Here is a 15,305-nt window from a genome sequence, read left to right as displayed (position 1 = left end):
TCACATCAAATTCTCAGAGATACTTAATGACCTTGAAAGGAAAAAGGGTAAAATTTGTGGTTCCTATGTCAAGGCATAGGAAAGATGTTCAATGCTTATTGTAAGTAATATGAAGACAAGTACTATTTAAACTACTCTTGATAAATTATTTACATTTTTTAAAAACTAATTTTCAGCTTCTAATGTTTTTAATTATAGTGAATTAAATGCTAGTTTACAAAAAAGTTGCAGAGTAATATTTTTGCATTTAAAATATCAAGAATTTAATTTTTTTCTGTGCTTTTTCTTTTTAATTTTTTAATTATTATTCTTTTTAGTTATACATGACAGTAGAATATAACTTATTTATACAAACGCGGATTCCATTTTATTCTAATTAGGATCCCAGTTTCGTGGGATGTAGAGATTCACTGTGGAGTATTCCTGTATGTACATAGCAAAGTTATGTCAATCATTCCACTGTCTTTCTATTCCGGTCCCCCCTCCCTTCCCATCAGAATTAATTTTGGGGGGGGGTACCAGGAATTGAACTCCAGGGCACTTGACCACTGAGCCACACCCCCAGCCCTATTTTGTCTTTTATTTAGAGACAAGGTCTCACTGAGTTGCTTAGCACCTCATGGTTGCTGAGGCTGGCTTTTGAACTCAATCCTCCTGCCTCAGCCTCCCTAACAACTGGGATTACAGACTTGTGCTAGGCTGAGAATTAATTTTTTGACCAATTTTAAGGAAACAGAATAATTATACATTTTCCCAAAGACTTAGATTGCATTGTGCCTGCATTTAAAAAACATTAAACCAAATATAAATACATATATCAAGTCTACAGATATTTATTCATATTGCCTTTGTATGCTGAATACCAAAGTTTTGAAATTAAGTTTATAGTATTGGATTTCTTATACTTGGAGTTCATTTATCAATCCATATGTAGGCCACACCCTAATAGAGTGACAACATTTAGGCTTTGAAGGCCCATGGGATCATGATTACAACTATCCAGCTCTGCCTTTGTATAGCTTAAAGCAGCTATAAACAATAACCATCAAGTGTGAATGTGTACTAATAAAATTTTATTTATGAATAAAATTTATAATATATAATTTATGAATAAATTATTCATTAATTATGAATAAAATTTATGTAATTTACAATTCTCGGTCACATTTTTTTTTGTACGCAGAGTTACTTAACCCCTGCACCACACCCTCAGCCCTTTTTATTTTGTATTTTAGATAGGGTCTTAATTGCTGAGGCTAGCTTTGAACTCATGCTTCTCCTGCCTCAGCTCCCTGAGCCACTGAGATTACAGGCATGTGCCAACACTCCTGATTTTAAGATATTTTCTTTTGCACTTTTCCCCTTTTTCAACTATTCACAAAGCCTGGAATTTTGGGGGGAGGAGGCAAGGTTTGGAGGTGACTGATTTATGCTTCAATTATTGCTTTTAGGGTGAGAGTAGTAGTTACAATGAATCTTTCCATACTAATGCACATTTCCAAGTAGCAGGGAGTCTTTGGAATAGGATGAGAGTTCAGAAGGTAAACTTTTTCTCTTGGCTCAAAGGATGGTCCCACACTGTGTGTGTGTGTGTGTGTACCACATCCCAGTCCTATTTTGTACTTAGAAACTGTCTCACTGAGTTGCTTAGTGCCTCCCTGTTGCTAAGGCTGGCTTTGGTCATCCTCCTGCCTGAGCCTCCAGAGCTGCTGGGATTACAGGTATGCAGCACTGCACCTAGGTGGATGGTCCCACTTTTTCAGTCAGGTTTTTTGTTGGCCTCTCTAGATAAGTCTTGCAGCTATAAGTTAGAATGGAAAGTATTTTAGAATTACTCAAAATTAGCCACTGAAAAACTAGTAATATGCTTGAGCTGGTCTATTTCAAACCTGATGAAAAATACTTTTTTAAAAATTGAGCCGCACATGTAGGAAACTGAAGGTGTTGGGAAGAGTGCAGTGAATTTAAAAAAAAAGTTCTACTCCAGTATGGTAGTATTGACCATATTTTATGTTTTTATGTGCAAGAACATTCCAGTTATGGCAGGTGGGCAAGGTTTCCTTAAAGAACTGGCTTTGGATGATAGGTATAATGGAAAGTGAACGGGGGTAGAAGTTAGGAGACATTAGGTTGAGTGCAGGTTTTAATATTTAATGTTTTTCTCTGGTTTGACTATAAAATTATTACTCCCTAAACTCAAAAAGTGCATTGAGGTAACACATCAAGGGTCTGAGGAAAGTAGGCGCATCTCCTGTGAAATGCTTGAGACCAGAAAGATTTTAGGTTTTTGTACTTTGAAATATTTGCATAGACTTTTCTGATTGAACATTCCTAATCTGAAACCTGAAAAGCTCCTTAATCTGAGCGTCAAGTAGGCGCTCAAAAGTTCTTTATTTTCAGATTGGGGATGCTCAAACTACTACTTGCCCACGGCTAGTTGTAATGTGTCTGGACTTAATGGGATAGTAACTTTAAGGATACTAACAAATTAACATACCTCGGCCCACTTACGTATGCCCCTTTGGAGCATTAAATCAACTATTTCTACAAATAATCTTTGAGTATGACAAGAGCATCCAATTTCAATTCTCAAGACACAAAACTGTAAAAACAGTAGGCAATTTAAAAAGCCCAGGCAAACTGCAATAAGCTTGTAGCCCGATTTTCACGTAGTTAGGCCTTGGCAGTAGCTCAAGGGCTGCTGGCGCCTCACAGGACTACGTGGCATTCCTGCGGGCCACCGCCATAAGCCAGACCGCAATGCCCAGCACGACTTTTCCTTTACCTGTAGTGTGGCTACTGCATCCACACCCTCCACCCAATCTGACAGAAAAGTGTCTATAACGTGCTGCAAACCAGGGCCCCTAAACCGCAGTACTGGACTTGATATCTGACCGGCCGCAACTCCCGGAAGTGCCGTGGCCAACCCCGCGCCGAAGTGGGCGGGGCAAGGCGTCGCACCCGGAAGTGTCGGCCTGCAGGGAGGGGCTGCGGCTGCCACGTTGGAGCGGAACGTGGAGGTGGCCCTGGGCCGGGGAGGAGGGGCGGCGGCGAATCCTGAGAGAGTCTGACCGGCGCGGTGCTAACGCAGAACCGGTTGCTGAGGGTCCCGGGCAGTTGTGTCCGCCTGTTGCCTTCTGCCCTCTTCGACGGCCATTGGGCCTTGAAGTTGTGCCCAGGAACCTGGGACTCCGGCCTCGGTCTTTGCTGGCTCTGCCAGCCTGAGGCCCGGTCTCTGGTGACTACGCGCCCCTGGTCTTGGTTTCGGGCCCAACGGGACAACGTCAGGCATCGAGACTCCTTCGGTGTTCGTGCCCGTCAACAGCCGCCGACGAGTCCAACGTCTAGCACAAGCTCCCCTGAGGATTACGACAGGGTTTCCTGCCGGGCATTCTCAGGCGGGTTGGTAACTGGAGTTTGAGGTTAGGAGACCTTCGGACCCAGTGCACAAAGAGGTGCGGTACCCAAGGGCGAGGAAAGGAAACAAATCTCAGTTTTATTTCGTTGACTTTAGTTTGGTTGAGATTTTTCGTTTGTATTTGACTTGTTGTCTAATTTAATGGTTCACGGAGTTGAACTGAAAGCTACTAACATTTAACCACAGTTGGATGATTTTAGAAACAATAGTCTCCAATCGCTGCCTATACTTCTAAGGAAACCTCATTAAGTATGGTATGATTTTGCTAATAAATTGTTATAGTAAATTGTGGGGCAGTTGTAAATTAAGTCAAAATATTGTTTAGATTTATGGGCGTTATAAACTTTTCTGTAGTTTAGAGAGTGGATTTTACATAGGTCTTTTTGAACTTACAAACCCCTCCTCCTAAACTGTTCTTTCTACTACAGAAAACTGAAATTTGGCTGTCTTTGTTGCAGTTGTAACTGTATTTAATCGGTAATTCGAAGGTCGTCCTTGTATCACAGAATCCTCGTTTTTTCTTACATCCTCCTTTTTCATTGGTTAAAGCTTACCCTTCTTTTTAATGGTTCTTCTGTGCTCCTCGTTTCTCTTTACTCCACAATTACAGCTGTAGGAAAGGTTCGTAGGCTTTAAGAACTTCTGGATAACTTGCAGTGCCCCCCCACCCCCAGTCCTTCTGGATGGACTTTGAACCGAGGGCCCAGGGCCTCCTGCAGCGCTCACCACTAAGCTATATACCCAGTCCTTTTTATTTTTTGAGAAAGGGTCTCGCTAAATTGTCGGGGCTGGCTTCGAATTTGCGATCCTCTTACTTGGCTACTTGAAGTGTTTTTGTAGTTATGAATTTATGTTACACGCATTCATGGTTATTTCGGAAGTGTGAAATGGAGATGGATATGAAATTATACTGCTTATTTTATATAAGCAGGCTCTTTTGTGAAACTAATATATAAGAAAAGAAGGAAATTTGTATACTGTAAGGAATAGTGTTATCAACCTTTTGGGATAACACTCCCTTTTGAGAATAGTGAAAGCATTAGATCATCATCCTAGAAAAACACTAGACATGTAGAATGTGTAATTTCAGAGGTTTACAAATGCCAAGTTTAAAAAACTCTTGTAAAGTGACATTACTAAATTGATTTTTACATTTTTTTAGAAATGTTGCTGTTCTTACATAGGTTCATTTCAGCTCAGGATGTTTTCTTATCCTGAAGATGTATGACACCATTTATTTAGTTCAGTAGCCAATGCACAGTTGCTTTCTTTGATTTGTGTTTAGTTGAGTGAGATAAACCTAGAACATTGACAATACTATATTAGTCCTATGCAATAAATGTTGACATTCTTTTTTTTATTATTTTTTTATTTTACTGGGGATTGAACCTATGGGCTCTCTATCACTAAACTACATCCCCAACCCTTTTAACTTTTTTTAGTTTGAAACTGAAGCTTGCCTTGAATTTACAATCCTCCTGCATCAGCCTCCTGAGTTACTAGGGATTACAGCTGTGTGCCACCACACGTGGCGGATATCCCCATACTGAGTGAGATATTTTGCCCACCCAAGGTATATTTTTATTAAAGGCAGTGCCCGCTAAGGATTGTATTCCTAGTTTGGGAATTAAAGGTGCTGGGTCCGTTACTTTAATTTTTCACTTTCCTGGGTATGGTTCAACTCTATGACATTGTAAGTATTTTTGAAGAATAATAACTGCTTGAGTTTTGGTATTACTTCACATTTGCAGTGTGAAGGAGTAGCAAGAAAAAAAAAGTTTTCACTTAATTGCAAGCGATTAATTACAAAGTCTTTTGAAAAATAAGAGTTCTAACTTGGAACATAAAATTTTTTCAGATGTGTTCATGAAGATACTTTAGAATAGACATTTTAAATTTTAACTCTTGTAATAGCCCTCTTTTATGAGTATTTGCTATGTGGCAGGCACTGTTGTAGGTACTCATTTAATTCTCAAAATGATGTGTGGTGTTAATGCTGTTATTGTCCTTATTTTACTTGGAAGGGAACAGGACACAGATAGGTAAAATGATATGACAAAAGTCCAAGCTGTGATATGGTTGAGCAGGGATTTAAATTTAGGATGTCTGCTCTAAATTGCATACTCTTTAACTGCTATGTTATAGATATTGTTTTGCAGATAGTATATATAAATAAGCCACTGTCCTCACAATTTTTTCTGGTTTTATAACAACTATGGTCATAGTAAAATAGTATTGAAAGAAGCAAAGTATGCATGGTAGGAATTCTAATCACACATAAAATTGATAAATTTACCCAAATTTTTTAAAGCAAATCTCACTTGGGAATTACATATGGTTTCATCTAAACTTCTTATTTTGTAGAAAATCATTTACAATTAAATGAAGAGAAAGAAATACACGTGTATCTAGATGAACCACTTACAATTAAATGACCATTGCTAAGAAAAGGAAATACACACGTTTCCCTAGCATTCTCATTTTGAGAATGATAACAGTAGGTAGATTATGGTACTCCTGTTTAATTAGATTCAGTTCTTTACACAACTCTAAGCCATTGTTTTTATTATTATACAGATAGCATTGAAGTCTTGTATTTAGTATAGATTAATAAGTGGAACTGCTTCTAGAACATTGAGTGCCAGAGCTAAGAAATAAACTTATGAATGCTTTGAATTCCTACTTAACCATTATATGTTCTTGTGAAGTTGTCTCTGTGTTTACACATTAACCAAGTACTCAAGAATTAGCCCTTGTACCTTTGCTGTTGGAGATACCATAAGTCTAGTTCATTTTTAAAAAAAGCTATTTTGGTTTTCACTTTTAGGAATTGTCATTTATCTTTTTTTTCCCATAACAATATTTTCCCCTACATTTTCATATGAAAAGATCCTCTGAACCATTAAGGATTTTTAAATGAAATATCTTAACTAGTCTTTCTAGCTTATCAATATATTTGTATTCCCTTAAAATCAGAATTCAAAATCAAACAAATCTTTCTGCATACATACTATATTGAGCAATTTTGAATCTGAAAACCAATACCTGATTGATTGTTGACAAAATGGCACATAAAAGTGTAAAAATGGTAATTGAAAAATATATAAAAATATGTGCTCATAGGATATTATTAGTATCTAATTTAAATAGAATGACATTTTGTTATAAAATGCCTAAAGTGTGGTTTACTTTATATGCAGACAGGATTTTATTTAGATTAGTGTGGATGGAATCATCAAGGCAGTTTTCATGGAATGAGTTGGAACTTGAACTTAGTATTAAGGATTAAGTTAAACATTTGGCTGATAGGAATAAGACACTCATAAAAAGAAAATAGGTCCTTTTTCTACTTCTTAAAAAATTGGAATTTTTTTCCCCAGAATAATCTTAGGTATAACGTTTTCTCAATCTCATGCTAATAATACTTTTTAAAAAATAGCTAACATATCAAAACACTAACTTGTGTGGTAGGCATTTTGTTTGCTTCTCAAATACATTATCTCATTTGACTTCACAACATTTCATGAGGTAGTCACTCTTGTCCCCATTTTACAGATGTAGAAACTAGGGTTCAGAGAAGTAAAATAATGCTTTCATGGTATCATATCTAACAAGTAGAAGAGCCAATAGCCAAAGTGAGGGTCGACTCCAGAGACTGATTTTAACCATGTAATTCAAGCTCTGAATCCCACTTTTCCCTAAGTTAACACAATTTCCAAAATACATTTCTTTTTCTCTTAATTTTATCATGCATGGTAGTTGCTTTGGCATTATTATTTCTTCTGAATGTTATTATTTCTCCTGTTATTAAAAAAACAAATACCTAAACTTTTTGGAAGAAACAAAGAGTTTGGTCTTTGGAGATAAACTTCTGAGTTCAAATGTTGACTCTTTCTCTTACTATTATGAACAAATTATCTAATATTCTGTGCTTTCATTTTATCATTGTGAAATCTTCAAATAGAAACAATGTAAGACTTAAGGCATATTGTTAGTCTGAAGCCCTTCTTGGAAATAGTTAGAGGATGAACTTCATCTTCTAAATATGAATAAGGAAACTGACAAAAGTTCTGTTGGAGAGCATTGAGGACGTATATACACACCTGAGACCAAAACAGAAGAAAGAATAACATGTTAATGCTAAATGCCCAGTAATGTAGGAATTTGGTTATACAACTAGTAAAAAGAGAAGAGGATAGAAAATCAGAAGCAGAGAAAGTTTGTGGATTGCCATATCTGTAAAGGGTGGGAGTCAAAGGGCATTATTTAAAGCTGATAAATCGGCAAAAGTACAAACATATTCAGCAGTACAAAGGTAAACATTAAGAAAGATAATATTATTGTATGACTGTAATGCAAGAGGGGCAGAATGGTTATTCAAGCTAATTTCATTAGTGCTCCTAGTAAGGAGTTAATAGTTGTTGTATAAAGAAATGGGGGATTACATCAATGTTTATAGCAGCTCAATTCATAATAGCTAAACTATGGAACCAACCTAGGTGCCTTTCAATAGATGAATGGATAAAGAAAATTTGGTATATTTAGTGGAGTATTACTCAGTTTTGAAGAAGAATTAAGTTATGGCACTTGCCAGTAAATGGATGGAATTGGAGAATATCGTGCTAAGCTAAATAAGCCAATCCCCCAAAACCAAAGGCTGAATGTTTTCTCTGATATGTGGATGCTAATTCACAAAAGGGGGTTGGCGCTAAGGAAGAATAGAGTTACTTTAGATTAGGTAGAGGGGAGTGATAGGAGGGGATATGAAGTTAGGAACGATAGTAGAATGAAACAGACATTGTATACATATATGATGACTGCATGACCAATGTGATTCTATAACATGTACAATTAGAAACATGAGAAATTATACCCCATTTATATATGATATATCAAAGTGCATAAATGTATTCTACTGTCATGTATAACTAATTAAAACAAATAAAAAATTTTATGACGTAAAAGAAAAAGAAATGGAGAATTAATGGTATTAAATAAAATTATTTAAAATTATGGTTACAAAGATAGATCAGAAACATTAGAACAAAAATACGGAAAGATTATAAAGACAACAGACAACAGCAAAAACTTCAAAATTTTATAAAACCAAATGGTAAAATGTGGTAAGACTAAGATCAACCATTTTTTTTCTAGCAATACATTTTAAATGGCTTTAGGTAACCTAATAAAGAGATTTCAGTTTGGGTCACCAAGCAAAATCTGATTTTATTTTATTTTAATTTTTTTAAAAATATTTTATTAATTGTTGATGGACCTTTATTTTTATGTGGTGCTGAGAATGGAACCCAGTGCCTCCTGTATGCTAGGCAAGCTATTTACCACTAAGCCACAACCCCAGCCCCTCATTTTTTTTTTCCTCCACTGTATTCAAAACATCTAATGAAAACAGAGTGGTTCAGAAGTTGACAAGCTGGGCACAGTAGTGTACAGTAATAATCTGAACCACTTGAGAGTGGTACACACCTGTAATCTCAATGGCTTGGGAGACTGAAGCAGGAGGCTTGTGAGTTGAAAGCCAGCCTCAGCAATTTAGTAAGACCCCCATTTCAAAATATATGTGCTGTGTGTGTGTGTGTGTGTGTATACACATATAAAAGGGCTGGGGATATGGCTCAGTGGTTAAGTGCCCCTGGGTTCAGTTGTCATAGAGGGCCACTTTGTAATATTCACCAAAATTAAAATTGCATTGAATATATATATATATATATATATATATATATATATATATATATATATATTTTTTTTTTTTTTTTTTTAAACTGGATTGAACCCAGGGACACTTAACCCTTAGCTTCATCCCCGGCCCTTTTTATTATTTTGAGACAGGGTCTTGCTAAGTTGCTTAGGGTCTCTTTAAGTTGCAGAGGCTGGCTTTGAACTTTCAATCTCCTGCCTTAGCCTCCACAGTTGTTGGGATTACAGATATGCACCACCATGTCCACCTGCATTGATCCTTTAACCAAACAGTTTTACTTCTGGAAATTTATGGCTGTTCCTGTTCATGAATGAAATAAGATGTACAGATGGCCTGTTTCAACATTGTTTATAAAATATAAAAAACAGTTCAAGTATTCATCGGTATTGGACTACATAAATGATAGTACGATTTAGAATGGATTACTATGCCATGTAAAAGGATTTATGTAAACGTAAGAAACATTTGAAAAAAATAACAGTGCTTCCTGAATTTTTCCATCAAAGCAAATTTAATGACAGAAAAGGGGAAAAAAGTATATATGTATATGTGTGTGTGTGTGTGTACACACGTATGTATGTATGTATAAAGTGGTGTGTTAGTTTTCAGCTTGAAATGACCAATTTTCTAGGAATTTTGGCTTTAATCTTTAAGATTTGTGATCTTACTGTGTTCTTCTCTGTAGTTGATTTTTAGTCTTTAAAATTGTTCTTTTTTAAAATTTTTATTTTTTATTAGTTGCTCGAGACAATACAATGATTTGACATATCATACATTTGATTCATATGGGGTATGAATTCTCATTTTTCCACATGTACAGATTGCAGGATCACATTAGTTATACAGCCACGTATATACCTACAGCAATACTGTGTCTGTTGTATTCTGCTACCCTCCCTATCCCCCCTCCCCTCCTCTCCCCTCCCCTCTCTCTACCCAATCTACTGTGACACATTTCTCTCTCTCTTTTTTTTTTCTTCCCCCCTCACACCATTATATATGTATATTGTATAATGATGAGGGTCTCCTTCCATCTTCCGTGCAATTCCCCTTTTCCCTCCAATTCCCTCCCACCTCTCTTCCCTGGGGGTAATCTTCTTCTCATGCTCTTCCTCCCCACTCTGTTTTGAGTCACCTCCCTTATATCAGAGAAGACATTCAGCATTTGTTTTTTAGGGATTGGCTAACTTCACTTAGCATAATCTGCTCTAATGCCATCCATTTCCCTGCAAATGCTATGATTTTGTTATTTTTTAGTGCTGAGTAATATTCCATTGTGTATAAATGCTTAAAATTGTTCTTATCATTGAGTAATTCTACTTCAGGAAGATGTGTCTTGTTTATTATATGGCTTCTCTTAGCCCTGATACACTGTAACCCATACTTATTTGAGAAGCACATGTGTACAAAGTTAATTCCTCAGCTACTATCCTGTATTGTTTTTGGGGGGGATATTTTTTCTGACTGATTTTTCAATGGAAGGACAGAAGATTGAATATCCATGCTAATCCAAAACTCTGAAAAGAATTTCAGATTTTGGAGCATTTCAGATATCAGATTTTTGGGTTTGGAAAGCTTGAGCAATAAAGTCTATGCAAATATTCTCCAGGCACTTTGGATAAGGGGTATTCTGCTATAATCTATAAAGAATTAAAATAGTCTACATTTGTCTCAAAATAGTTTCACAAGTTTTATCTTCTAGTTCTGAACGCTCACAACAAGTGACACCTAAACCAATTTGAATTATTGGCTCTTGAACATTACTATTGTGGTAGTGGTTTGTCTAGTATGTTTCTATGTATAATATGTTTCTGTGTTTTATATTACATAATTTTTTAGAATGAAGTTAAAAGAGGTAGATCGCACAGCCATGCAGGCATGGAGCCCTGCCCAGAACCACCCCATTTACCTAGCTACAGGTAAGATCAAAAGAGGAGATAATATGAGTAACCCAATTCTTCTCTTCTACATCTGGCTTATTCATAAATGTCCATTAAGATTCAGTTCAAGCTTCCTCTGGGAAGCCCCTATCCCCAGCAAGATACCTCCATTTCTTTATCAGCTGAGTTCTATGTCCTTCATCTTTGTTCCAGTAGCACCGTGTACATCATAGCAATGATCACAATGTGTTTAAAATAGATATTGCCTTTTCCACTGCACAGGGATTATGTTTAGCATTAGTCCTCCAATATTAAGCATAATAGAAGACATGTAAAAGTTCAATTGAATGAAGAGCAAATTTGATGCAAGCATTTTTTAATATAAAAAATGTATAGCATGTATGATTATATGTACATATAGTCAATCACAGGACTATTTTTACAGAGAGTTTTTAAAATATTTATGTACTTTAAAAAAATTAATGGCCCTACCCACTCTTACAAACATCATCTTGCAGCCCTGTGCCAGAATCTTGTTGCTATAGTATTTTAAGCATCTGCTTAATGGCATATGTGCTGAGATTTCAGCTACTAATGTAGCAGTCATGTGCAAGATAATTGGAAAATATGCTTTTAATTTGTTTTGTACCATTTTCTCTCAGTCTTTTATTTATTTTAATATTTTTAATTATAGGTGAACACAATACCTTTAATTAATTTATTTATTTTTAGTGTGGTGTTGAGGATTAAACTTGGTGCCTCACGTTTGAGGCAAGCACTCTACCACTGAGCCACAACCCCAGCCCTGAGTCTTTTATTTTTGTGTATATAGTTACCATAAACGTATTTTCTATAGGAACATCTGCTCAGCAGTTGGATGCAACATTTAGTACCAATGCTTCCCTTGAGATATTTGAATTAGATCTTTCAGATCCATCCTTGGATATGAAATCTTGTGCTACTTTCTCTTCTCACAGGTACGAGGTTCATTCTTATGTATTTGATTATTTATATATTGTGGTTGATGCCTACTTTGTGTATAATTATTAGAAAGTATAAGAAATACCATCAATAACATGAAACATTTTGTGAAAAAGTATATAAATGCATTTTTGTGGAAGTGAAAGAAGTGTTTATATGTTCTCTTTACTGTTTTATTGCTGACTATTATGTATAGGATGGGAAGGAGAAGCTCTAGTTTCTTTTTTTCCTCATAGTATAGAATTACTTTTTTCTACTTCTTTCATTCGACTTGTTTGTAAAAATGTTTGGTGTGAATAGAAAAAGGAGTGGTTATATTAATCACTATGGTATTATTGATTATCTCTGAATGGCAGAGAGTTTTTTTGTTTGTATGTTTGTTGGTACTGGAAGACAGGATCTCACTAAGTTGCTGGGGGGTCTCATTACGTTGCTGAGGCTGGCCTCTGACTTGTGATCCTCCTGCCTCAGCGTCCCGAGTTGCTGGGATTATAGGTGTGTACCACCAAGCTTGGCTGAATGGCAGGTTATTTTTATTTTCTTCTTTCTACTATCTATTTAGATCTACTATCTATTTAGAAATATGCCTCACAAAGTATTTTGTTGACATAATTTCTGATGTACTAAGTATTTGAATCACCCTTTCAAGTATTTATGCTCTAATATAATGCCAAAGAAAGATGCTTTAAATTGAATGATTAAATGAACTTAATTGTCTCAGTATTTTAGCAGGTTTTGAAGATACTGTACCTTAGTTAAGAGAATATCATTCAAATCATGGAATTTAATGGGACACCTCATACTCTGCACAGCCTTCACACTATGATTGGGAACCCCGGATATCTCTTTTATCTAGCAGGTTTTTTTCTTGCTACCATAGAACTCTTTGTCATCTTTCTACTGTTAATATATTATTTGTCTTAGAAAATTTCAGGCAACTTGCTTAACACCTTTATTGTTCTGGGTTTTGTAGTACTGGGAATCAAACCCAGGAGTACTTTACCTCTGATGCAAACCCACAACCCTATTTATTTGACAGGGTCTCACTAAGTTGATGAGGCTGGCCTCAAACTTGAAATCTTCCTGCCTCAGCCTCCAAGTTGCTAGGATTATAGGTATGCACCATCATACCTAGCTAACACCTTCACTATTTAACAGCCTACATGTTAGTGACCAGTTCTGTTGTCAAGTAGAGTGTAATATTTTTACACAAATGTGGTTGGTTAGCTTTATTTTATAGGTGAATTAAAGGCAACATAGGACAATTAAGTAACTTGTCCAGAATCTTGCAGTTTCTAAATAGTAAGATCATTTTAAAGCATATATAAATATAGAGAGATTTTGTTTTGTTTTGTATCAGAGATTGAACCCAGAGGGGCTTAACCACAGAGACACATCCCCAGCCCTTTTTTATTTTTTATTTTGAGACAGAGTCTCACAAATCAGGCTCTAAATTGCTTGCCTCAGCCTCTCAAATAGCTGGGATTACAGAGATGCACCACTGCTTGTGGCTAAAGCTCATATCATTTGACACAGAATTCAAGTAAACTTTGCTCTACTATATTGCCCCTGTAAGAGTTTTTACTTCTTAGGGAATATGTAGGTATGACTATAAATACAAAATAAAATTCTATTTTACCAGAGTTATACACAATGACCAGACATGTAAGAAAAACAATGTTTTTCTAGTATTTATTAAAGGTAAAAAAATTAAATGTGTAATTTTTAATTCTTTTCTACATTTATTTGACTTCAAGAATGAGTTATTTTTTACTTAATTTCTTTTAAAGGTACCACAAATTGATTTGGGGGCCTCATAAGATGGATTCCAAAGGAGATGTCTCTGGAGTTCTGATTGCAGGTGGTGAAAATGGAAATATTATTCTTTATGATCCTTCTAAAATTATAGCTGGAGACAAGGAAGTTGTGATTGCCCAGAATAATAAACATACTGGTCCAGTGAGAGCATTGGATGTGAACATTTTTCAGGTTTGACTTTGTTTGACATTCATTCATAATTCTTAAAATGTGTTGTTCATTTTGCATAAGTTTATGAGTCTACTCTGCCTCAGCCTTGGAGTTAAAAACCCAAAAATGTGTGCCTGGCTGAGAGGATGGTGATGCACACCTATGATACTAGCTACTCTGAAGCCTGAAGCAGGAGAATTGCAAGCTCTAGGACAGCCTCAGCAACTTATAAAGACCCTGTCTCAAAAAATAAAAAGGGAATGGGTATGTAGCTCAGTTGTAATGTAGCTCAGTGGTAGAATACTTTCCTAACATGTGTGAGGCCCTGATTGGTTTAAAAAAGTAGTATCTTTAAAAACAAAACAAAATAGTATGTGCATATATGGTTGATGAGTGATTGTATTTGTTTTAAGAATGGTGGGGGCTGGGATTGTGGCTCAGTGGTAGAGTGCTCGCCCAGCATGTGCGAGGCCCTGGGTTTAATCCTCAGCACCACATAAAAACACATAAATAAAATAAAGATATTGTGTCCAACTATAACTAAAAAAAAAATTTTTTTTAATAATAAAAAAAAAAGAATGGTGGGATCAGAGTTGAGATCAGGGTATATGTCACTAATTCCAAGAGGGGATCAGACTAACAGGTTAATTCTGGAAGTCTAAAGGTGTCATGCTATCTCTGGACAGTTTTAAACATTAGGAGCCCCAGAGTTGAAAATTCTGCCTTTTGAAAGTTTATGCTAGGTCACCATTAGGCTGATACTACATTGTCTGGTTAAGTCACCATTTTATTAACTAAGAAATTTTGTGTTTGTGACAAAAAGATTACTGCCTTATGAAATAATTAGAAATTATCCAAATAATACAAATTTAACAAATAGGCATTTAAAATTCTACTGTTGCCTTCACAAACATTACTGAATAGTAATTATATAAATGCATAGGTTAATAAAGATCTTGAATTAATAGAATACTAGATTATAATAACCAGAAAAAATTTTTAAACAAATAGTTCATCTCTTCTCATATTATGAATACTTAGGGTATAGAAATACAGAAAACTCAAAACTTTTTCATTTCTATAGTTTGTGTGTGGTATCATCTACTCTTTATAGATTAGCTATTAATTCCTTTTTCAATTGTATTAAACATCAGTGGCTAGTTAATTTTTTAAAAAAATTTAATAAACATCATCTGATTTTTGATAAAAGGTAGCTTTTCTATAGGTAGCTGTAGAAGAAGAAGTAGCTACAGAAGAAAAAGTCTTTTTTTTTATAGTTATATGGCATTTGCTCATATAAGAATTTATGAGTGAATAATAGTGGATGAAGGTAAATATAGGA

The 15,305-nt window shown here is 35.5% G+C and overlaps 1 protein-coding gene across 17 annotated transcripts in view; it reads left to right on the top strand.

Annotated features, from left to right (window-relative positions):
- Positions 1-15,305, top strand: part of Sec31a (SEC31 homolog A, COPII component) — a 75,745-nt gene that overhangs the window by 8,747 nt on the left and 51,693 nt on the right. For 16 of the 17 annotated variants that reach the window (XM_076863903.1, XM_076863908.1, XM_076863902.1 and 13 more), the window contains 3 exons: positions 10,974-11,053; positions 11,871-11,991; positions 13,786-13,984. In XM_076863903.1, the coding sequence (XP_076720018.1) occupies positions 10,974-11,053; positions 11,871-11,991; positions 13,786-13,984 (400 nt within the window). Of the gene's footprint in view, positions 1-3,009; positions 3,456-10,973; positions 11,054-11,870; positions 11,992-13,785; positions 13,985-15,305 lie in introns of those variants that run through there. The other variant, XM_076863912.1, reaches the window with a different exon arrangement.

Source organism: Callospermophilus lateralis, chromosome 8 (assembly GCF_048772815.1).
Source record: "Callospermophilus lateralis isolate mCalLat2 chromosome 8, mCalLat2.hap1, whole genome shotgun sequence".
Lineage (NCBI taxonomy): Eukaryota > Metazoa > Chordata > Mammalia > Rodentia > Sciuridae > Callospermophilus > Callospermophilus lateralis.
This window is presented reverse-complemented; position numbering and strand designations above follow the sequence as displayed.